This window comes from Balaenoptera borealis (assembly GCF_965194805.1).
Source record: "Balaenoptera borealis genome assembly, chromosome: 8".
Taxonomy (NCBI): domain Eukaryota; kingdom Metazoa; phylum Chordata; class Mammalia; order Artiodactyla; family Balaenopteridae; genus Balaenoptera; species Balaenoptera borealis.
Genome location: NC_138865.1, coordinates 69,352,310 through 69,376,637, shown reverse-complemented (window position 1 = coordinate 69,376,637; position 24,328 = coordinate 69,352,310). Strand labels below are relative to the sequence as shown.

General features: G+C 42.2%; 1 protein-coding gene across 5 annotated transcripts in view; it reads right to left on the bottom strand.

Moving 5' to 3' along the window:
• Positions 1-11,684: 11,684 nt before the first annotated feature.
• Positions 11,685-24,328, bottom strand: part of PUM3 (pumilio RNA binding family member 3) — a 40,686-nt gene continuing 28,042 nt past the window's right edge. For all 5 annotated transcript variants that reach the window (XM_082404396.1, XM_082404398.1, XM_082404399.1 and 2 more), the window contains 5 exons: positions 22,251-22,393; positions 21,369-21,591; positions 19,622-19,709; positions 17,185-17,275; positions 11,685-13,473 (listed from right to left, as the gene is read on the bottom strand). In XM_082404396.1, coding sequence (XP_082260522.1) covers positions 13,341-13,473; positions 17,185-17,275; positions 19,622-19,709; positions 21,369-21,591; positions 22,251-22,393 — 678 coding nt within the window. In that variant the 3' untranslated portion in view covers positions 11,685-13,340. The remainder of the gene's footprint in view (positions 13,474-17,184; positions 17,276-19,621; positions 19,710-21,368; positions 21,592-22,250; positions 22,394-24,328) is intronic.

The following is a 24,328-nucleotide window of genomic DNA, read 5'->3' as shown; positions in this document are numbered from 1 at the left end:
TACTCGGAGTGTTGTATTCAGTTCTTGGCACTGCAGTTTACAAGGGCCATTAAATATTCATGAGAAAGTCCTAAAACCATGGATGTAGAAGAATGTACTAAAAATGGCTGAAGAAATCAAAGAATGTTTGCTTTGGAGAAAAGATTTAGGAGCACATGGGATCTCTGTTTTCAAGTACTGAAAGTCCTCTTCTAACAGAGGCTGCCCTCTGTGTGACTGTAGAGGGTAGAGTCACAGGACCAGGGGGCAGATTTGGTTCAACATAAGAAACTACTCCCTGACCCTGAAGGCTGCCCAACAACTTGAATGGGTTGACTCACATCAGGGAGCTCATGGAGGTTAGACTCTATAGTCAGTAAGGCAAAAATCACATGCAGCCAAAATCACCTTGAAAATTACCTATAAAGAATGGTTAATATAGATCATGGGTTTGTGCCTGTGATATGTATGTATAAACATACAATGCATTTAATAATGTACAACATAATAGAGATCACAATCTTTTAAACACTGGCCTGACAAAACCTTTGAGAAGTGTGTGGCGACCAAATAAAACCACCACTGATTCCAGTCTCCCATTCACATTCACTTTGGGGCACAGACCGATTGGGTGTGACAATCACTCTTCCCCCCCACTCCTCTACAAGCACATTTAGTTAAACCATCCTGTTGTGTAATAAAAAATTTGACTTTCCTTTGTCCCTGCTTCCTGGGAGAAAGACTCTTAATCCTTAGAATTGCCCAAGTAATAGGAGCATGTATTTATTCATGAGCCTCTTGGATCACACTTGAGTTTATGCTAAGAGATGAGGTAAGTCAGGATGGGGGCTGGTCACCAGAAAGACTACATGATTGGAGTTTGGGGACTCGGAGCCAGCCCAACCTCCAGGGAGGGGAGGGGGACTGGAGATTAAGTCCGATCCCATAACCAATGATTCCATCTATCATGCCCACTAAAAACTCTAGAGATCAGCTAAGTGTAATTTCCTGATTAGGGAACACATTGAGGTGCTGAGAGAGTGATGTGTTCCACCAGGAGAGAGCACGGACGCCCTGCATTTGAGGCCCTCCCACACCTTGCCCTGTGCATCTCTTCCTTTGGCTAGTCCTGATTGTATCCTTTACAATAAAACTATAGTCACAGCGTGGTGCTTTCCTGGGTTTTGTAAGTCTTCTAGTGAATTACTGAGCCTGAAGGGTTGTGTGAACTTCTGACTTTGTAGCCAGTGGTCAGAAGTGTGGGTGGCCTGGGGACTCCTAAAGCGTGGCTGGCATCTGAAGAGAGGGCAGTTTTGTTGGGGACCATGCCCTTAAGTCTATGGATATGACACTAACTCTGGGTGATCAGCATCAAAAGCACACAGCAGTATTCCAGTTGGTGTCAGAGCAAGCGTAACTTAAACACGGGATGTGATTGTACAGTACATCTAACAATAATTCTCTAATAACTCCAAAAGTCTACTTTTTTAAACTACAGACTTAACAAAATTAATACTTTTATCTTGGCCCATAAAAAAGCCATTAGGCAATAGTCTTGTACTATCTTACTTTACGAAATTTATGTTTAAAAGAGGCAAGAGGGCTTCCCTGGTGGTGCAGTGGTTAAGAATCTGTCTGTCAATGCAGGGGACACTGGTTCAAGCCTTGGTCCGGGAAGATCCCACATGCTGCAGAGCAACTAAGCCCGTGCGCCACAACTACTGAGCCTGCGCTCTAGAGCCCGGGCGCCACAACTGCTGAGCCCACGTGCCACAACTACTGAAGCCCGCGTGCCTAGAGCCCGTGCTCTGCAACAAGAGAAGACTCCGCAACGAGAAGCCCATGCACCGCAACGAAGAGTAGCCCCTGCTGGCCACAACTAGAGAAAGCCCATGTGCAGCAATGAAGACCCAATGCAGCCAAAAATAAATTAAAAAAAAAAAAAAAGAGGCAAGAAAACTGGAATCTGAGAGTCTTTGGCTCATGCAATTTCACATTACTGATTCAGGTTACCAGAGAGCAGCTAAGGTCTAGTCATGCAACAGCTTCTCCACAGTGAGGTCAGGCCAGTTAGGAAAGGAAAGCAGACACCCTCTTTCTAAATCAGAATATGACCCAGGAGACACTAGCACCATAATAACAAGATGGGCACTCCCATGCCTAATAGCTTAAAAGTTTGGCGAGATTTTTCTTTTCCTTTTTTCTTTGAGAGAGATGTGAATCAAAAATATCCACTGCCAATTTCACAGAAATTTAGAGAGGGCAAATCCACTTGCAAGCTCTTTCAGGGCAGAAAGGACAATGCATTTTTTCCCCAGCCCCTTCAGCCAGAGGCCAACAGCAGCAGTATTCATCCCCAACACAACATCTATTCAAATCCCTTAAGATGCCCCCAGAGATGTTGTCCTGCTCCCCCGGCGGTAAAGGGCAGGGAGTGAATTCCCAGAAAGCAGAACTGATCAAGGGGGGAAGTTATAGGGGTCCTTCTCAGCTGAGCGTAAGGAAGGACTTTCTGAGTGGAAGGTGCTTCTCAGGAGACTGGGGATGAACTCCCTGTTACTAGCAGGTCTAAGCTCAGGGTCACAGCCAACTCATGGGGACAACTGGACAAGGAGATGTGCAAACCCGATAAGGGATGAGGACATCAGAAGACATTTCAATCCCTGCAGCTCTGACAGCCTGTGGTTCTGTCTGTATGTTCAAAGTAAAACCAGGGAAAATAATCCCATGCAATGAGACTCATCCGCTGTGTCCTTACCACAGATATTTCTCAACAATAAATCCCACTAGAGTACTTCCTGCATGATGTTATTTAGGGAAGTTAAGGGAGATTTTGGAACTACTTCAATGCTCTTAAATTCATTATCTAATGCTAATTAAAATGATCTGTTTTGCTGTCACCAAGGAAAATCTTGTTAGCGAAACTGATGAGTTGCAGCGAGCTCTGTGTCACTGAGCTGGGAGCAGATGCATGCTTACAGCACCACACATCCTATGTCACCGACAGTTACAGGCCAAGGAGAATTAACCTGGCCGTGTACCTGGCCTCGAGCAGGTTTCTAGGGCCAGCCAGACATCTGACGAGCACTCGGCTGGACAGCAGGAGACCTGCCTCTGACCCTCTATGCCACCTTGGGGCAGTCACCTCATCTCTCTGAGTTCGTTTAGATCAGCCTCATTCAACCTATTAAAATCACCACAGGATCTTTCAACAATTCAGTACCCTGGCTCCACTCCAGACCAATTAAGTCAGAATCCCTGGAAATGGGGCCCGGGCATCAGTATTTTAAAGCTCCCTAGGTGATTCCGATGTGCAGGTAAGGTTGATTACCACTGCATCTGATGGCCTCTAAGAACCCCTCCCTCCAGCCCTGTGCCCCTCCCCGTTTTCAGACTAATCAAATGATGGGAAATCATTTGCTCATTTCATCACTCTCTTGCAGACACTGGTTCTAATGAGTCTGATTCAACGGACTTCCACATGAGTATCAGCTGTTAAATCATGGAGATTAACTACTGTTAATCATGACCATGTCTTAGTTATTTTTGTATATGCTTAGCACATACTAGGTGCTCAGTACTGATCTGACAGATGAACGATGCAGAGGCCAAAAATTCCATGTGCAATTCATCCCATCTCTCTGCTTCACTTTGAGTGGCATTTTAGTCATGCTGCTGCTCCTCATCACTCAGCAGAGCAAGAAGAGTTAGTTACTAAAGTTAAATAATGTATAAGACTCAACTTTAATAACAAAATAGCCCCAAATAGTGGCTTAAACAAGAAAAGTTTATTTCCCTAAATACATAAAACCTTGGCTTTCAAAACATGGTTCTGGGACCAGCACAATCCATATCACCTGGGAACTTGTTAAAAATGCAGACTCTTGGGCTCCAAACCATTATCTACTGAATCAGAGACTTTTGGGGTAGGGCATAGAAATCTGTTTTAACAAGCCAACCAGGTGATTTGAGAACCCTGCCTTTATAAAAGCGTTTGAGAGCTGGTAGTCCAAGGCTAATATAGCAACTCCATAAAGTTGTCAGGGGCACGGGCTCCCTTCTGCTCACACGCCTAAGGTAAAAACCTTGTCCACATGCTCCAATACAGCTGCTGAAGTTCCAGCCATCACATCTAAGTTCAAAGGAGTGAGAGAGAGAAAAGAGCAGAGGAGGGCACTCTCTCTCCTTTAACGTGACTTCCTGAATGAGTACATTTATTCTTACATCTCATTGGCAAAAAAATTTTTCTGTGAAGAAGGCAGAAATGTTTTTGAGTTGGGCAGTCTACCCAGCCAAAAACTGGCGCTCTGTTTCTGAGGTACTGAGATAGGAAACTAGTTGTTTCTATCTCGACTAATCACCCAATAATGATAATAAGGAAAACTAAAACTTATGAGTGCTTTTCATGTCCAGGCACTGTGTTAAATACATCACATGAGAGTATTCTATGGGGAATTGTTACACAGTATGCGTTCTTAGCCTCAAAGCTATGCTACTCTGATAAAAATGCTGGTGGAGGAGAAGAAAGAAGATGAGCAATAACCAATATTATATATCCATTCTTATTTAGCAGGAATAATACAGCACTGGTTTTGCCATCACTTAATAAAGTTGAGCTTCCAAAGCAACACCCACCCCCTTCCAAATGGCTGGTTTGTTCTTTCTAAGGGTGCACGTTCAGTTCACTAGGACAGGTGTATAGTGATGTCTGTACATTAAGAAGCTTGCGTCTTGTGCTTCCCTGGTGGCGCAGTGGTTAAGAATCCGCCTGCCAATGCAGGGGACACGGGTTCGAGCCCGGGTCCGGGAAGATCCCACATGCCGCGGAGCAACTAAACCTGTGCACCACAACTACTGAGCCTGCGCTCTAGAGCCCGCGAGCCACAACTACTGAGCCCGTGTGCCTAGAGCCCATGCTCCGCAAGAGAAGCCACCGCAATAAGAAGCCTGTGCACCACAATGAAGAGCAGCCCCCGCTCGCCGCAACTAGAGAAAGCCTGCAGCGCAGCAACGAAGACCCAACGCAGCCAAAAAATAAATAAATTAAAAGTAAATTTCTAAAAAAAAAAGAAGCTTGCGTCTAACGCAAGGGATCCAGGATTCGTGGGGCCTGAAGCCTGTACAATTTAGGATCTCCCCTTAAGAAAAAATTAAATTATGAATACAAAATGATGTAGCAGGCTTTGGAATGCCAAGCAAGCAAGCGGCCCAGATGCTTAAGCCTCGCTGGCTTCACAGGAAATCTGCTTGCAGTCTAATGCCTCCCTTCTGGCTCAGCTTGCTGATTGCATGTGGCACTGAGGACACAGTGCAGGAGATTGCAATCTCAGTGGTTTTCTAGCTTTTTGTTTGTTTTTAACAGCAGAACCCTGTTACAAAAAGAAACCTAACTCCAAATCTGAACACGTTAAACAGATTTTAGTGGGGCTGCTCTCACTGGAGCCCAGGTGGCTGGTCAAGAGCCCCATCGGCTCTGCCCTCACCTCCTACCACAGTGCTGCTCCCAAGGCATGTCAGGGCAAACGGGGACTTTGAGCACCCCATCTAGAAACCACCTGATCTACTGGTGGGTTGGGGGTTAGAACTCACATCTATCCCAAGCTCTTTTCATTCTACCATACTAATCCTTTGATTCCCAGGCCAGGCCTCAAACGCCTTTTGCTGAGCTCTCACCTTATCCCAAATGCAGGATTTGTTGTACTGTAGAATCAAAGTACAACGTATTACCTGCTTCTAAGGTGAGTCAGAACATGCCTGTCCCACCACAATCCTGGTGGAGGAGGGCTGTGTACTTCTTGTATTAACTTAAGTCACCGAAGGTTATTCCCCTGAACTACTGGTCCCCTTTCTCCCCTTCTTCCACCCTGCACCTCTGGCCAAGGCCCTGGCACACTGCAACCCTGTGACTTGAGAACCAAGCAAGGCAAGGAATATCCAATCTATCTGGGGAATCATGAATACCTACAAAGTTTTACAAGGCACCGTCACATACACAATCTCATTTGATTCTGACCTCAACCCTCTGAAATTTTCAGGTACTATCTCTATTTTTATAAATAAGAAAACAAGTTTCTAAAGATTGTGACTCACATTCCTGGTCAGACTCAGGGCCGAGCTTCAAAGCCGAATCTTCTGAAAAGAAACTCCAAGTGCTTTTCACTGTGGCACTGCTCTCAAAAACCCCTCCCATTTGTAGTGAATGTTCTTGTTTAAAAAAGTGTATTAATTGAGGGGACATGAAGCAGGTGGCTTGTTTTGTAGATGAGTTAACTGAGGACCAAAATCACCTGCCTATAAGTGGCAGAACCCACGGCGGGTCCAAGCTTCTCAAACAAATCCAAGGCAACTTCGTCTACAAAGCAATCACCTGGAGTTGGCCCACAGTGTCTCCTGGTGCTGACTCATACCCATCTCTGCATGACAAGACCACTAAGCAAGTTGAAACCCTGTACTTCTCTGCTGTTCCTAGGCTTTTTGGCCCAGGTGAATGACCTCAAATTACCCCTTGCTCCTTCCCAAGGAAAGGAACTCCCTCTCCAAGCTGCCTAGCTCTCAGCATTCTACCCGAACAAGTTGATAGACTTTAAAGGAAGGTGTTAATCACAGGCTACAGCTAAAGGTGCTGTTCCTATCAGGGTTATTTGCATTTAAAAAAGAGCCAATTTGGGCTCAAGTGCTTTCACCCATGCTTCCTAACCTGTGGGCTGAAGAGACTGCAGGAGGCCTGCAGACCCTACCTTGCCCCAAGCCCTAGCTACAAATGGAGCGAAGGCTTTTCAAAGGTACACAGCTGTTTTAAATTGACTGTAAAATATGTATTTAAAAGTGGTAATGAATTCATGGACCTTCCTATGTGATTTCTTAGCCAATACAAACTCAAAAGTGCAAGTGTAATACTGCATTTTGGGGCAAGGGTTGCTGAAATGTTTGATGTCAAAAAAACTCAACCATGGGAACTTTGACTTCCAAGTCATGGCTTTGTGACAACAAAGCTTTCCAGCAATCTCCAAATCTCCCATGATTCTACCTGGTCACTAGAAAGCCTGGCCCTGGGAGTGAGCCCCAACCTGTGTATTCAGGCCCAGTTTTAGGTTCTTTTCACATATAAACTCAATTTGAGTTAAACCTCACAGTGACCCAGTGAAGCCCCAGAGCTCTAAATGCTCTTGTTTTGGTCCCATGCCAGATTCTGATTTGATGCTATTTATTAAAAAGAGCACTTTACCCATTAACTAATCATCGTGGCCAAGTGAATGGTGTTATGATTTGGGAGACCTGGGTCACGTGCACCTGATGAAGGCAGGTCATGACGGGCTCACCCTACACAAACGGGATGACTGAAACGTGAGAGGAGGGGAGCCCCCAAAGAGGTACCAGCCAGACCAAAACACACCTCCACCAGGTTGTATTACGCGCAGATGCAATGGGTTTCAATACATCTATGTTTAGAACTAGATTTAAGTATTAAGCAATACAGATGGGGCAGAATAGTTGATTGGGCAAGAAAAAAATACCCGACTTGTCCATTTCCTCAAAAGCACTTCCTTGCTGTTACACAGGTCTTTAAAAATCATGTTCATTCTTTCTATCACTGTCTACTGTTGAATGTAACAGCAGCAACTCAATGTCTTTACTGGCAGGTTTATCAATAAGAACATGAGTTTTAAATGCAAGAGGATTTCTATCTGAAAGGAAAGTCTGTTTTCAAGCATCTGGAAGTCATTTAAAATATCTAAATTATTCATTATGCTTAATTATAGTCATCAAGAGCACAGTCAGATGATTCTCATAACCTTACCAAATTTCTATCACCTTCCACTTAAGTGCTATCACATATCGGCACAACTAAGAACTAATCATTTCCCCCAAGATAGAATTAATTCCCCTAAAAACAAGACAGCATGGACCAAAATTTCTCATTACCATGTTTTTGGAGCTCTCTTTGTCCACTTACATTCAGCAATGGGCATGAGGCCATGTTTAAACATTAGAAATCATTTTGATGAAAGATTCCAAACACCAGTCCTTCACAGGGATGCAAGTGGAAACATCGGCACTATCTTCCAAGTCACTGTTTTGGGTACAAACATGCCCACAGCAATCAGTGTCTGTTTGCAAACTCTGGAATGCAGAGCAGAGCGGCCGTTTAGTTACCATTCATAAAAGACCAATCCAAAGAACGTATCTACTGGTTGACTTCATTTAAACCCTTAAGAATTCATCTGGGAAAAAGGGTAGGGAATTTGGAGGCACTGTGGTGGTGGAGGTTTTGAATTTAGGAAAGGAAAGGTGGTGTCTTAGTTTCCTAAGGCTGCCTAACAAATACCACAGACTGGGTGGCGAAAACAACAGCAATTTATCTCCTCAAACAGCTTCTGGAGGCTGGAAATCCAAGATGAAGGTATCAGCAGGGTTTGTTTCATTCGGAGTCCTCTTTCCCTGGCTTGTGGATGGCCCTCTTCTCTCTTACATGATCTTCTCTTTATGTGTGTCCAGATCTCTTCTTACAAGGATACCAGTCATACTGAACTAGGGCCTACCCATGAGACCTCATTTTACCCTAATTACCTCTTTAAAGACTCCATCTGCAGATACAGTCATTTTCTGAGGTACGGTACAGAGGTGGGAGTGGCGGTTAGGATTCCCACACACACACTTGAAGGGGACACGATGAATTCAGTCCTTAACAGATGGAGATGATTATAACCTTAGTTTCCTTAGGTTAAACAGTTTCAGAGGTGAGAAAAAAGTTCAAGTGGCAGATTTTTATGCTTATTTAAGTTCATTAGTTTTAGAAATAGTTTGATTAGTGGCTCAGTATAAACTGTTGCTGCTTTTTCTGAGACCTTGTGCTCTCTTAACCATTATTCTAAAAATATACACACACTCTTGTCTGTGTAAGACATACTCTTAAGTGTGACTAATCTGCTATGATTAAGATGTAACCTTTTCAAAATTTCATTGCAAACAGAAACAGAAGTGCTATCGCATATTTTAAAGAGCCTGTCCTTTGCGTTCAGGCAAGCAGGAAGCCTTATTCCATTAGGCAAACACACATTACCCCAGGCTTAAAGGGGAACAGGTTCTCCTTCATTCTAGGCAATGTCAGATCGATCCCTGAGAAAAGCATGGGGTGCAATCTGAAAGCTACAAAAGCTAAATTTTAAAATTAAAGACATTCTCTAAAGCAGGAAACTTTCCATGGAAAATACATCCTCCATTCAGCCAGGTAGGTTGTTCTCAATTTGGTTAAAACCATTTGTTGATTTCTGCTAAGAATAAATTAAAATGGTAGAAAATCAAAACAAAGAAAAGAAACAAACAGGAGAGAAGCCATCAGTGAGTGCACAACAACAAATATCTGGAAAAAGAGGAAGCCACGGAGAAAGTTATCAGGGCCAAGAAAGCTGAATACCATGTATAAGCAGAGGAGCAAGTTAATTCTCACTGTGATCTACAGAGAATCCCAGCAAGTAGAGGTGCTAAGTACTGGGGAAAGCTGGAGTGAGGCCTAGGATGGAAAACAGGGGGATTGGCTAAAACTGGTGGACTACCACTCCACACATTGGCAGAAGGCTGAGAGTTTATTTTGTGGACTCACAGTGGTTCGATTTCTTCAGACAAGGGGGTCCCAGGTATAAGAGAACATGAGGGAGAGGTGCTGTACTCAAAGCAGGTGGGTTAATGAAAATCTGCACACAGTGTTGAGCAACCAGAATTCTGGCTGCCAGGTGGATTTCCCTCTAGAGGCACAGAATGGCCCCGACACAAGGCCTATGGATCCTGACATCTGGAGGACTCCGGTGAAACAGGGGCATCCATACCTCGTCACCTGCGTAATGAGCAGTCGACAGTCCAGAAGGGCCTGCCCCCTTTCTGATCAGTTTTAAGTGTCTTAAGTATATAAAGGAGAGCCAAAGGTCTCTCCCAGAAAGTGTCAAACATGAGAGACCAAAATAAACAAAAAGTGCAGACACAAGAAAAGAGAGAAAGCAAGGTAAAACAAACAAACGAAAAAAGACAACATTCCCAGGGGTTTAGGAGATACTTCATTCAAGAAACAAGAAAAGAACACGTCAATGGAAGGGCTGACAGAGAAAGTGGAGGAAATATCTCACCCAGAAAGCAAAACAAAGAGCCAAAGAATTGAAAAAGAAAATTAGAGGATTAAATCAGCGTTCGAAATCTGCAAAACAGGAGTTTCAACGAGAAAGAATAGAGAAAATAGGGTTGGAGGAGGAGGGAGTTAGGGAGACAATACAGATACAGCCCCCAAATGGAAGGGCTTCACGTCTCCGACTAAAATCCTCAAGCACCCAGCACGAAGAATAAAGAGCAGACACACATGACACATAGCAATGCACATGATCCTGAAATACAAGGAGGCTGCGGATAAAAAAAGTTCTGAAACCTTTCAGGGAAACCCCTCACAACTCCCCCAAAAAAGGCCACATATAAAAGACGGAGAATAAGAATGGCATTAGACTTCCATAGTAACTCTGCAAGCCAAAGAAAATATTGACCAATGTCTTCAACATTCCAAGGCAAAATTAATTTCAAACTAGAATTCTATATCCAGCTAAACTAGGTGTCCAGGTATGAAAGGGTAGAATAGACAGACTTTAAAATTTTACCTCATACGCATTCTTTCTCAGGAAGCTGCTAGAGATTGTGCCCCATTCAAAAGAGGACGTTAAGCAAGAAAATGAAACGCATGGGATCCTGGAATGGGCTTTCCCTAGGAGACATGAAGGGAAGGCCCGGATGAGGATGGCTGTGCTGCGCGTTCTTAGGACACTCAGAAAGCCAGCTGGCTCCAGCGGAGGTTTCTGCCAGGTGACCTGACGTACTGGATGGTGTGGAAGGCAGTGTTCACTGACAGGTTAGCACCACTTTGGCTGCAAGTGTCTAAAGATCCAGCTCAAAATGGCCTAAATGATAAATGAAAGTTAATTCTCTCACATAACAGGAAGTTCAGGGGTAGGGCAGCTCCAGGAGTTGATTTATTCAGCAGTTCAACATCAAAGTTTCAGATTCTTTCAACCTTTTGCTCAGCCATCCTCAGTATGCTTTCTGCATATACTAAAGTCAGCCAGCAGGAAAGGGACTCTGTCCCTTGTGGGTGTGAGACCAAAGGAACCTCTCCCAGGAATATACTTCTCTTCCGAGGTCCACTGGCCAGGCTTCTTCCTAAATCCATCACTGACTTAAGGAAAGGGCCCCTGGGATTAGTTCATACCAGTGTTCTTTTGCATGAGCCACACAAGGGAAACGTTTGTATCGCCTGGTGGAGTAAGGGTTGAAGCTGTTAAAATTTCAGCACATCTATGACCCACTGGAGGCACACTAGATGGGTGGGACACACTGGAGCCATCGGGAAAGGGGTCGACCCCAGAATAACACGCGAGCCTTGACAGGCTGAAAAAAGAGGAAAATGCCTACTGGAGAAGAGTGTATGCAGTTCTGATGGACAGTTTGAGAAAAATTAATTATAGGAATGTAGGAAAGTAAGCAAATAAAAATAAATGAGGCAATTTATTCATTCCGGGAAAAAAAAATGGTATAGGAAATGTCATGACAGCTGACTACTTCCTTCAGTATTTAACAACTGACGTCAACATAATCATATAAACTGAACACCAATTTATCAAAGATGATGCAATTCTACTGGGAAAATGGAAAGAAAAGAAGTAGGGAGACAGTGGTGGTGACGAGTCTTAATCTGTATTTTTCCATAACAGGAAGTTAAAAGAAAATGCCTAAAACAGATAGATTTTTTTTTTTAACCCACAAAAATCATATATTTAAAAACTTAGCAGAGCTAAAAAGAACTGAAAGTCGTTGCTTGTGGGGAGGACAAGGCAGGCGTGTGGAGGAGTGGGGCAGAAGAAGGATTTCTGCTCTTGTTATATGCTTCATAATATTCTAACTTTCAAAACTACGGATGTTATTTTTTTAGTCTTACAGATGGAACAAACAGCAGAATTTCTGTCCCCCTCTCTTTCCAAATGGGCCCTTTATACGGAAAACAAACACCCAATATATCAGTCAAACAAAAGCAAGCTCTTCCCCATTGTCTCCCACCCCACCCCCAGTTCCCCCAAGGGTCCCACCTCTACCCTTAGACCTGGCTGGGTAGGGGTGGGGGGGGAGGCGGGGGGCGGGGGGGAGAATCCACGCCAAAAGAGAATCACAGGCATCGGCTCTTTTGCTCCTGCAGGGTTCAATGCACCCGCAGGAGAGGGCAGCAGGTAACGTCCTGGCAGCTGGTGCGTTGGGAGTAGTCCTGGGACCCTGCGGTCTGGTAGGAAAGGCACAGCCGTTCTCCTGAGGTGTAATTGCAGTGACAGACCTGAGTGGGTGTCCTGTTACAGCAGGCTACTTAGAGAAAGCCCCAAAGCTCGGTTTCCAAAGCAGTCAGGTATTCATAGGCAGGGCTACATGAGCCTGGTTATGAATTCTTCCAAGGTCTACCAATCCTTCCAAGCTTTGTTGCTTGGAAGCCAAGTGTAGTTTTAAAATTCAAACATCCTACTTGTACTTAAAAATTCCAACTTCTGCACTATTAACAAATTTGTGTATCCTTCTAACTCAAACCCTGTAGGCCTCAACTACTTTAGGGAAAGTCCCAAGAGAGAAAGTCTCACTACAAGGAGCTATGTACTTGGAAGGCCCAGTTTCAAAGACAGGAAGGTTTTCCCTGTGACAATGACCTTAACACTGCTACCCACTATGATCCCCTAATTCATCCAGCACATTTCCCCCTACAAATCTTAACTTCCTGGAGTGGCTTGTTTCCAACAAAATCTAACATGGCACCCAATCCATAAGGCAGCTAGGAATGCAGCTGTCCTGGATGTAGAGTGTCCCCATCCCTGTACCCAACAAGCCCCAAGCCTTCCTGAAGGTCAGTTCAAAACCACTGACTGCACCTCACTGCTCCCGCCAAGGACTCCCCATGGCTCTTCTTTACCACATCCTGCCTTCCTCTGAAGCAGGAAACTCTCAGGTTCCTCCTCCTCCATGAAGCCCTCTCAGACTACTGTTCACTGAAGATGTCTTCTCCCCTGAATCAATGCACGCAACTACTTTATATAAATTTGGTTGGTCCCACTGTGTATGACTGTTAAACCTTTTACATTGTGATTTGCTTACTATTCAACAAGATAAAAGAGAAGGCTGAGATTTTTTTCTTAAAAAGGCCATTTTTAGACATCATTTTATAAATAGATTCTTATACAAAGAAGAAACACATATACAGAGCACCCAAATTACCAGTAAGACGGACCCTAGCCCTTCTTTTCTGTACTGGGAAAACAGAAGAGGAAAAATGAATCCAACTTGTTCTTAACTGTTTCTACCTAGGCAGTCAGTTTTTCAAGTAGCATTTCTATTCCTTTGCTGGTGTTTTTGTTTTTTTCCAATGTGGGAATAAGGCTTTTCAATCCAGCTTTGACTTTATTTGTAACATCTTGATCAGAGCTCTGGAGAAGGCTGAAGAGAGAAGACAAAAATTAACAGACAAAAAATTAAATTTCATAAAAAACCCTTAGATTGTCCGCAAATACTACCTTCGCACACAGTACAAAAAATTCATTGACTTGTGAGACAAGTTGTGTAACTGTAAATACTTTTTTTTCCCCATTCATCAGATGAATGATGGGGGCTAGTAGCCTATATTCTAAAACCACATAATTGGTCCTGCTTTCACTTTGTCTTAGGACGAACACCCTGCCTTAAAATTGTTTACTACATTTATTCTACCTTTCCTTCTCCACCTAGAAAAGCTCAGGAGCAAGGACCCTGTGCTTTATTTATCTCACGGCACCACGTACACAGAGCAGACAGTCAAGAAATGCTCACTGAGTGACTGAATTAACATGCGTGAATAGGTGTACACGAGGAAAGGTGGGGGGCATGAAAGATAAGCAGTTAATGAATGGCCTTCTTACCGAACTCTATTGCCAAAACATTGAGTGAAGGGGTAAAGAGCTTTACCTTGGAGCTTAACTGCCCAGATTTGAAACCTGCCTCTGCCACTCAGTAACTATACAACCAAGAGCATGCTATTTAAATTCTCAAAGACTCAGTTTCCTGGCCTGCGGAATGGGAACAAAAGAACCCGCCTTCTTCACAGGGCTGTGTTTTGAGGCTCACATGATCCCGTATCTGAAGCACCTAGCCAGAGCCTGGCTCCTAGTTAACCACTCGATCAGTGTGAGTCATTCAACAAAATGAGGTCAGCTCTGCTCTCTGAGACCTTGCTGGCGTACTTTATCACAGGTGAGCAGAGCTCTGCAGACTGGCAACAAGTAGGCCCCTTTCTCTAAATAGGGGCCAAGTCACAGGCACTCAACCACCAAACCCCAGGGCCGAATTTCCTATTCTCCCCCAACTTCCTCATGACCACGTTTAAATGCTGACCATTGAAACACAACCCAGAAAGAAATCACTTGGCATGTTTGAAAGACCCTGGTCCCAATAATTTCCATTGTGTCCACAGAGAGGAGGACATGCTTGTGGAAGACAAGCAACAAGTATTGCTTGCCACCTGCAAAGCTGAAAAGTAAAGTGCCCTCTCAATAGACTTGTGACTCATAGGTGTTCTTATTTTATAAACCTTGGCTAAACACACAGTCACACAGTGCATAATAGTGATACCAGTTAATACTTACTGAACACACGCATTAGACATAATGCTAAGCATTATGTATGCATCATCCCATTTAGTTTTCATAACAACCTAGGATTATTATTAATCTCCTTTTACATCCAAGAAAATTAAGGCTCAGAAAAGCTGAATAATTTGCCCAAGGCCACACAGTGAGCTGGGACTGGAACCCAGGCAGTCTGTCTAGAGCTCATGCATTTAAATGCTAGAGAATTATGCTTCCCTGAGTTATTTTTCAGACTGCATACAAGGCTGATTTTTTCACCCAGAATGACACTTTGTCACTTACTCTAAAAAAGATTCAGCAAAACAAACAAACAAAAACAAACACGCACACACACACATACTGCACGAGTTTTAAAGAAAAATATAAACAAGGAAAGAATTTTGACAAACAAGCACATGACAATATTCTAAAGCCAAATAAAAATAATTATTATATTAATCAATTATTAATTTATCGCCAGTTTCACTTCCCTTTAGAACCTCAGATACTTCATGTTCAGATATTTCATATTCCCGTTTTAAGGAGTATTCCATAATAAACCTACAGTATCCTTCTCATGTTTGAAACCCACCCAAGGGGAGCTCTGATTGATGAGCAATCTTTAAAAATTAATTTTGTTGAGGATTTTTACATCTATGTTCATCAGTGATATTGGCCTGTAGTTTTATTTTTTTGTGACATCTTTGTCTGGTTTTGGTATCAGGCTGATGGTGGCCTCGTAGGATGACTTTGCAAGTGTTCCTCCCTCTGCTACATTTTGGAAGAGTTTGAGAGGGATAGCTGTTAGCTCTTCTCTAAATGTTTGATAGAATTTGCCTGTGAAGCCATCTGGTCCTGGACGTTTGTTTGTTGGAAGATTTTTAATCACAGTCTCAATTTCAGTGCTTGTGACTGGTCTGTTTATATTTTCTATTTCTTCCTGGTTCTGTGGCACATATACAGTGGAATATTACTCAGCCATAAAAAGAAACAAAATTGAGTTATTTGTAGTGAGGTGGATGGACCTAGAGCCTGTCATTCAGACTGAAGTAAGTCAGAAAGAGAAAAGCAAATACCGTACACTAACACATATATATGGAATCTAAAAAAAAAAAAAAACTGCTTCTGATAAACCTAGGGGCAGGACAGGAATAAAGACGCAGACGTAGAGAATGGACTTGAAGACACGGGGAGGGGGAAGGGTAGGCTGAGACGAAGTGAGAGAGTTGCACTGACATATACACACTACCAAATGTAAAAATAGCTAACTAGTGGGAAGAAGCTGCATAGCACAGGGAGATCAGCTCAGTGCTTTGTGACCACCTAGAGGGGTGGGAGAGGGAGGGTGGGAAGGAGGTGCAAGAGGGAAGGGATATGGGGATATATGTATACATATAGCTGTATAACAAAGTGAATCAGCAACTATACTCCAATAAAGATGTTAAAAAAAAAATTAATTTTACGGCATTGCCAGAATTTTTAGTTAATTGAGTGTAATGAAATAATGTGTCAGTAGGTGTTAACATTCCAAATGCCCAGTAACGAAATTCATGTCAAAAAAGTTCATGTTTCAGCTAATGGACTCCGGCTGTTCAACATCAACTGGAAAATTAGCTAATTTTAATGAGAAATAAACTAGTGATCTGTATCACCCATATATTTGGAGATACTGATATACCTAAAAATAATGAATGCCCATTTGGAATGTACGCATTTGTGAGTATATGTGTACCAAATCAAAATATATATTGAAGAAATGCCTACAACATTTATGAACATATACAAATTAAATTGCATAGTAACTTGCATGTGAAATACTGTGGGAAATTCAAGCTGAGACTGGTAACTGTTTTTCCAAATCTCGATAACACAGCAGGGTGAAAAAAATCAACAGTGATTACTTCAAAACAACACACAAATCTATTTTTAAATGAATATCCTTAATAAAAGGGTTTTATCTGGGAATAGAATACATGGAAATTTCAATGACCTGTAAATTATAAACTCAACCTATGTCCAAACAACAATATACAAGTTAAGCACATGTCTCAATTTACAAATCATCAGTTTTCTATCATTTTAATTAGAAACAAAGATTAATTAGCATGTAGACTTTAATAGCAAATGCTTCTCGAATCCTTTTAGAATAGTTGAAAACAAAGTCAGTAAAGTCAGTCACGATTTGAAAAACAACTCTGTCAGTTTTCACAGGAACAAAACTAATCCATTAAAAAAGAATACAAGTAAACTTTGGTCAAAACCATAAATGTGGTGAAACAGTCAAATGATGCCTTGTGAATGCCATATTTTATGATGCTTGCCATCCAAAAGAGGGCATATGAAAAAAACTGTAAGGACTGATGGAAAAGAGTTACATTTGCTCTCTAATATTTGGTACACTTGTGTAGACCAAGAGTAACTGACAGGAATGCTGGACTATTGGAAACAGACATGAGAACTGAGAAGTGTGTGTGAAGGAAGCATGTTCTGCACTCACGGGCACTGAGGACGAGGGCCCTGAGCAGAAAAAGGCACACGTTCTACATACCTAGAAAGAATAATGGCTCCTCGATTGACACTAGCCCAGGACTTCAGGTTCTTCATACCAACAAGCTCTACAAGTGTTTTTGCAAAACAACCTGTAAAATAAACTTAATGAACATCATATACCAAGATTTAAACTCCCAATCTCTCTCTCTACTACCCTTAAAGCTGGAAACATGTTTTAATGAGAAAGCTAATAAAGAGGTCTCACCCAGTATCACTTAACACTAAAAATTCTAGCTCAGCTTTATGTAATACGTTTTTAATACAGCCATTTCTCTCAACTCTGACCCAAATCCTCAGCTATGTTTAGCAGTAATTACTCAAGAGAAACAATGACTTCTTATAAAATGCTCGCTTGGTCATGTTTGCATTTCTTTGTACTATTTAATGATTTAACCCTGACCTGAAAATTATTCAGGAAGTAAATGTTTGACAGCAGCACCTCGTGTTTGGTTAAAATCAAGTTTCCCCTCAAGGAAAATGCTCACTCAGAAGGTGCCGTGAACACAATTAACAGTCAAATGACTATTCTGGCGTACACCTGGCAATTTCTCTCTACAATACTAAACATTCGTTCACCCATCAAAAATACGACTCATCTTTTGTGATTATAGCACATCTGATTCCCAAGGTCTCAGAGTGTATTATCTTATTCACTGTGCCATCTAAGTGTTAACTAACTCTTGGACAAAGGAGAAATTCTGAAGACTAGGATCTGGTACAGATGGAGGTGGGGACAACCTATCTTAAAGGCAAACATCTTGGGTAGGTAGCATATAAAATTCAAAGATAGCCAAATATGAGGAGCCTTTAAAAGCCAAGAGGCCTATGACTATTTTACTCTTCGTGGCACATGCTCAAGAGGGACAGAAATCAGCTGGTGAGGCAGACAATGTTTTCCAAAGGTGACCACAACAATATCTCCTGTCTGTGTATGCTTCTAGAATAGTGCCACTCCCTCATCTAAAGGTGGAACTGATGTCTTCTCCTTTCGAACTGGGTGGGCCTTTGTGACTGACTTAATCAAGAGAGTACAGTACAACTGCCCTTAAATAACTTCTGAGGCTAAATCATGAAAGTACCATGCACCTACTTTGTCCTCCTAAAACTCAACCACTATATTGTGAGGAAACCCAACAGCCTAGGGAGAGGAACCAAGGCTGCTGGACTTAGCCACTGCCAGCCATTGTGAAAGTGGATAATCCAACCCCAAGCCAAGCAGCCCCAGATGACTCAGAGTAGAGCTTCTGAGCTCCACCAAACACCGACCAAATGACTGTTGTTTTGAAAACTAAGTTTTGAGGTGGCTTGTTACACAGCAATAGATAACCAAGACAGCTAGCCACTCATTTGGTGCTACATGAAAATGACAAATACATCAAGTTCAAACAGATGTGTTTTAGGGTTGCCAGGGCAATTTAAATAAGGAGAAAAGTCACTAGAAAATTGCTTGGATTTTAAAAGCAAGACAACTTTTCTGATATAAACTCAGCTCAACTATGCACCAACTTTTTAATAATAAAAAGATAATTCAATATATTATTTTTTCTTCAAAATTTATTACCAGAAGCTTCCTGTTTTATAAAAAATTTACAGTGAGAAATAGGCCCAAGTCTCTGTTCTTAAAGGTAGAGTGAGAAGTGACAGTTCTGCTACTATACTGATTGCCTCACTAGCCATTAGAACTGCAACTTGCCTCAAGACATAAATTCATGATCTGTCACTTTTTTCAGACACAGTAATAGAAAGCCCAAACTGTTTTAACTCAGTGGGAGGAAGCCTCTTTAGTGGCTAAAATAGCAGATGGAGTTTGAATTTAGAAAGAGAAGGTCTGGTCAAAGACAGGACTGAGAGGGGAATGATATGCAAATTTTCACTCATCAAGAAATAAAAGATGCTGTCCTCCTCTTGAGAGCTGAGTTTCTACAGAGCAGCTGTAAGGTTTATGAAAAACCAGGAAGTGCCAAGGACTGGCTTGCTCTTTGGTCATATATATTTCAATGCCAAATAGGCACCAGTTCAAAATTCTCTGATGAGGATAATTTTCTTCTGCTTATCCTCTCCTCAAAACTAAAGATAAATATGCTTTTCAATTGCGATGATGATACTCACAAACCGGCCCTCCTACTCTGCTCTCACCATCCTCAAAGGATAAAACGGCATTTTAGAACGCTGGACAAGCCCGTTTTGAAGTCTGAAGTAGCAGAGGAGGGAAGAGAGAAAGCGGGGGAGGGTGGGAAAGGGAAAGAAAATGAAAGGATTCTAGGGGACAAATTTCCAGGGGGAAAAAGCATTATTTGCAACCACTAAATCATTTCTTACTCACAAACTCAACAGACTTTCATTTGAACTCAAATGGCCGGCATAAAGTTCAGGGATGCCAGACATTACTGAAATTCCACATCCAATACAAGAAAAGGTCAAGTTGCACAGCCTACCTTCTCGTCCACTTTCTTTCATCTTTTTATCTTGCTCTATTAACCACTTCAGAACTAGATGTCCTGCAGGATGTTCTGCAACGTGAAGCTGTGAGGGGTCAAGAACATATTAATTAAAAAGCTGTTTTCATCCACTCTATATCACCACATACGGATAAAGTCTCAGGCGAGTTGAAAGTTCCAAAAGGCTTAAGAGGTCTTTACCTACAATGACTACTACACCTGGAGGGACGAGAGATCTACTCCAACCCTGACTGAAATGAAGATGGTTATTCAGGATAACGTGGTCACTGAGGCAGCTCACATTCAGCTTCGTGAGCTCCAGTTTGAACAGCTCTACCACCAGGCTCATCTTAACATCACGCTAACCACTTTCCAGACTGTCATATGCCATTCTGAGGAGCAAAGAAACCGATGGGACATAACACTACAGCAGAAACATTAAAACCTAATGCTGAATGATGTTTAAATCATCGTTTAAGGTGATGCCCGAGGAGCACTACCTGATGAGCCGGCCAAGAAAGCATCGTTCAGCTTAATCTCACTCCTTTCCAAGGGCCATACCGACTGTTCGCACAGAGACCCCCTAGGATCTCTCCTTGTCCAGCACGGGAGACAACAGGCCCTGTGTCCTTACAGAGGGACTTTCATTACACAGGCATCGTCCCAATTTGTTAACAGGATCTGCTCTGTGAGGGCAGGAGCCAGGGCGTCTCTAAGATCCATGGCCCATTTCTTTCCCCATCTCCTGTGTCAGAAAACAGTGGGCTCCCCATCCATGTGGGTCCATCAGGAGCTCACAACCCAGTGCGGGGCAAGGGCCGGGCAGGATCTGGCTTCTGCCTTCCTCTTCCCTTTGCTCAATGATTTCCAGCCCCCTGAGCCTCCTGTTCTCAAACATGCCGAGCTTCTTCCTTCCTCCAAGGCGGCTGCACATGCTCTTCTCTCTGCCTAGAATCTTCTTTCTTCACTCAGCTACCAGTCCTTTGGGTCTCAGCTTAGCTTTCACTGCCTCAGGAAGTCCTCCTAGGACAGGCTGGCTCCCATTTGTACATAATCCCATAGAACCTGGTGTTTTCCTTCACAGCACGTATCTCTATTCTACAATAAATAATCATTTGTGTGCATATTTATTTAACTATTGTGTTTCCCCAAATGGTATTCTCTTTTTTGGGGGTGGGGGGGTGTTGACCACTGCCTAGCACATATCCAGTGCATGAACCAAGAAACTTAAGATACAAGGCAGAATAACACAAGGCCCAAATAACATAGGCAGGAGCTATCAGAAAGAGCAAAGACTTTCTGATTGAGAGGGAATTAAGGAAGACTTCACGGAGAAGGATTCCGAGGACCTGGAAGGATTAATAAGGCTTTCTACAGGAAGAGCGTAGGAAAATGGAAACATAAGCAGCACTTGAGGTTGAGAAAAGAAGTACATACAAATGAAAGAAGTGCAAAAGTCCACAGCAAATTCAAAACAAAATTAAGAACACAGAATATGCTGGAAAGACAGCCTGGGTCAATCATGGACAGCATTAAGAGGATTTTGTTTTTCCTCTGCAGGTATGTGGAGTCATCAGAAGACAGTGAGTGTTAACAGCACTGTTTTGAATTCGCAATTTCCAAATGTACTGTGGGTATGAGGTGAGTTCATTATCACTAAAATTCTCTTTATAGCAATGTTCCCAGTGATTGGAGTTTTTGCAGCCACTGTGGCTTTCCCACCTGTCTCATGATAGCACAGTACCTCTCCATCCTTGCCACCAGGATGCAGCTCTGCTGCTGCCAAACTGGCGACGGCATTCATGGCGGGCTGCACGTCTCCAATGGCAGCTCCCAGGATGTCAGCCACAAGCACACATGCAGACTTATCCAGCACCACCTCTTGAGCGTGTCCTTGCAGGTAGCTTAGCAAAGCTGGAGAAATGGATTCTAAGAGCTCTCGTTGGCGGATCTCTGTATCTTTCTTACTGTGGTAACATGTTGAAAGAAGAATTAAGGTAAGATAAATAGCAAAGGAAATATGGTGTTTTATTATCACAGAAATCTCTAAGGGCTTATAACAGTTTGTGCCACGCTCTGTTGTCTAATTTCTGTTGTGCACGTAGATAAGCAGTTTGAGGGCGGGATATCTGTCTTTCATCTTTGTGTCCCCAGGATCTGAACAGTGCCTGGCACAGAACGAGCACTCAATAAGTGAAGCTTGCCTTGTGTAATACAAAAAAATAAATCTCAAACCAACCCCAAACCAAATAACGACAATAACAAAATATCTGACAACACATGTTTAGACTACTTTATGGATTCCGCTCCCTAGCATACTTGATTAAGTGGTACCAGTTGCTTTAAACATAAAGCAAAACACACACCTGAGCGCCTACTATGTGCTGGGCCTCAGAGGCGTTCTTTTGGCATGATGCTTTCATTTCCTTTTCAGGACAAAAACTTTAAGAATCTGCCAAAACTACAGGCTTAAAAGTGGAATTCACCTTCGGAATTTTAGAGAGGGAGGGAGCATGAGAGGTGTACACATGTGAGTAGATTTATGGACGCACATGCCACTCAAAATGAATGAACAATCAGAGCACAGGAATAAAGGGCCCAAGCCCTTTAGTCTACTGTCCCTCACCTGTGTGCGTTACCGTCTCCTTTCTGCAGAACTTCAATGATCTCTCTTACCGTGTGTGCAGGATCTCTGGGGCTTAGTAAATACAACAGGACCTTCCTTCCATATTTGTCATTTACTATGTTAGGCAAGGAATTAATAATTTCCTGTAAAATTATAGAAACAAAAAGTGAACCTATATGCTTAAAATAAACTATGACTGGAATCTGAATGGTAAAGAAGGATACATAACTTTTCCCCAACGTACTTAATGAAAAATGTACAGCTAGTTCTGAAGTCGTCTCATTAAAGCACAAAGAAATTTACACTCGGAATACAGAACTGCCTCTCTACTGGGACTAGCATTACTGAACAATCCATTTACGTTTAAGCGACCAAGCTCAAGGACTTGAAAAATACATATCTAAAGGAGTTATCTCATTCATTGTAACCAACATTTCTTAGGCCACCATTACTGGGGACATTACTTGCTGGGGCCACTGAGCAGATACAGTTAATTTGCAGCTGCACTTAAATCCAGCAGCAGCATTGATGACGACCATTCTTATTAGAATTTCCCTAATGAGATGTATGTGAAGGGAGATAAAGAAACTCTGTTAAATAGAACAAGTGGATAAAGGCTTTTAAAGTTAGGTTACTTACTCATGGCAAATGAAAGCTGTTTAAGTATCACATGGAAAACAAAAAGACGGGGGAGGGAAATAAATGCAGAAAGAGTCCATGGAGTAGTTACAAATAACTGCATTCTATGACATTTCCAATCAACTTAACAAGAACAGTAACCTCCTTTTCTAGTTGTTTGATTAAGGAACAAAGGCAATGTCATCCCCACCCCAACTGAGCTCCTGTGTAGATTTGGTGATATTTGCAAAGACAGAAAAGTCACTGTTTAAAAATTCGTTTATCCTACGTATTCAACAGAAAAATCATTAGTCTTTCCCTCTCTAACATTCCTATTTCTTATAACAAACCTATTATTCAAAGCCATGTGTGTCTGAACACCAGAGATTCTTCAGAACTGGCTGGGGTCACAGAAAGAATTCAGTCCAACCACCCAGCTTTACAGATGAGGGACCCAGAAAGGGGGGAGGTGACCTGCAGGAGGACGTGAGCGTGTCAGTGAAAGGGCTCTCACTAGCTCTGGTCCTCTGACTTCAACTCTAGTCTCTTTCAAAGAAAACATACACCCCATTCTTAAGGAAAGGAATTCTCCAGGAGATGATATACTCAGATCTGCTATTCTCTTAAGTGCCTACTGATTACAACGAGATTAGTAATTTCAGTGCAGGAAAAAAAAAAAAAAAAAAAAAAAAAAAAGCTAGAAAATAGGTGCAACAGATCTAACCACCTCAAAATCAATATAAATTTTAACCACTCAGAAAAAATGACTTAAAATTTCAGTACTAAAGGAGAAGACAGAAAAAAAATGTACATCACTTCATGGGGATGGGAGCTCTTTTGCAATTTCAAGGTAAACATGACCCAAAGTAGACCCAACATATGCATTTTTGAAAAAAGAGGCATTTAGTGCCACAAATATGGGCTACTTTTAGTGTGGCTTTATTTAAGGTTTAACCAACTCATAAAAGAAGATAAATGCTTTAATCAGTTTAAAGAAGAGACTGAGAATGATACATAGCTTAGGCCAATTTGTACAATCATTAAAAAACCTCCACAACTTTGCTGCCCTTAAAAAACCCTCTGGGGTATTTATACCTTTAAAACAATTGCTTTAAAAAAAAGGGGGGGGGAGTATGTAGTGAAGAACTATGAATGGCTGCTATTTATTTTTAATTAACTTTTTTTTTTCTTGGCCTAGGAGGAAAAGGGGTGGCATGAAGCCAGCAATGTAGTCTTCAATGTACTTGATCTTCTCTGTGGGTTCTACACTTAAGGACTAGTGCATCGTATCTCTCTTGGGCAGAAATGGTTTCACCTTAACACAAGATGCATATAAAATCCATGCAAAAATACTACTCAAGGACTAGTGCCCAAATTCACTGAACTTTTACTACCTTTCAGTTTGTAATTAAGGAATTTAGAATCTACACTTATGTTGGTCTAAGATTCTTAAAAGAGTG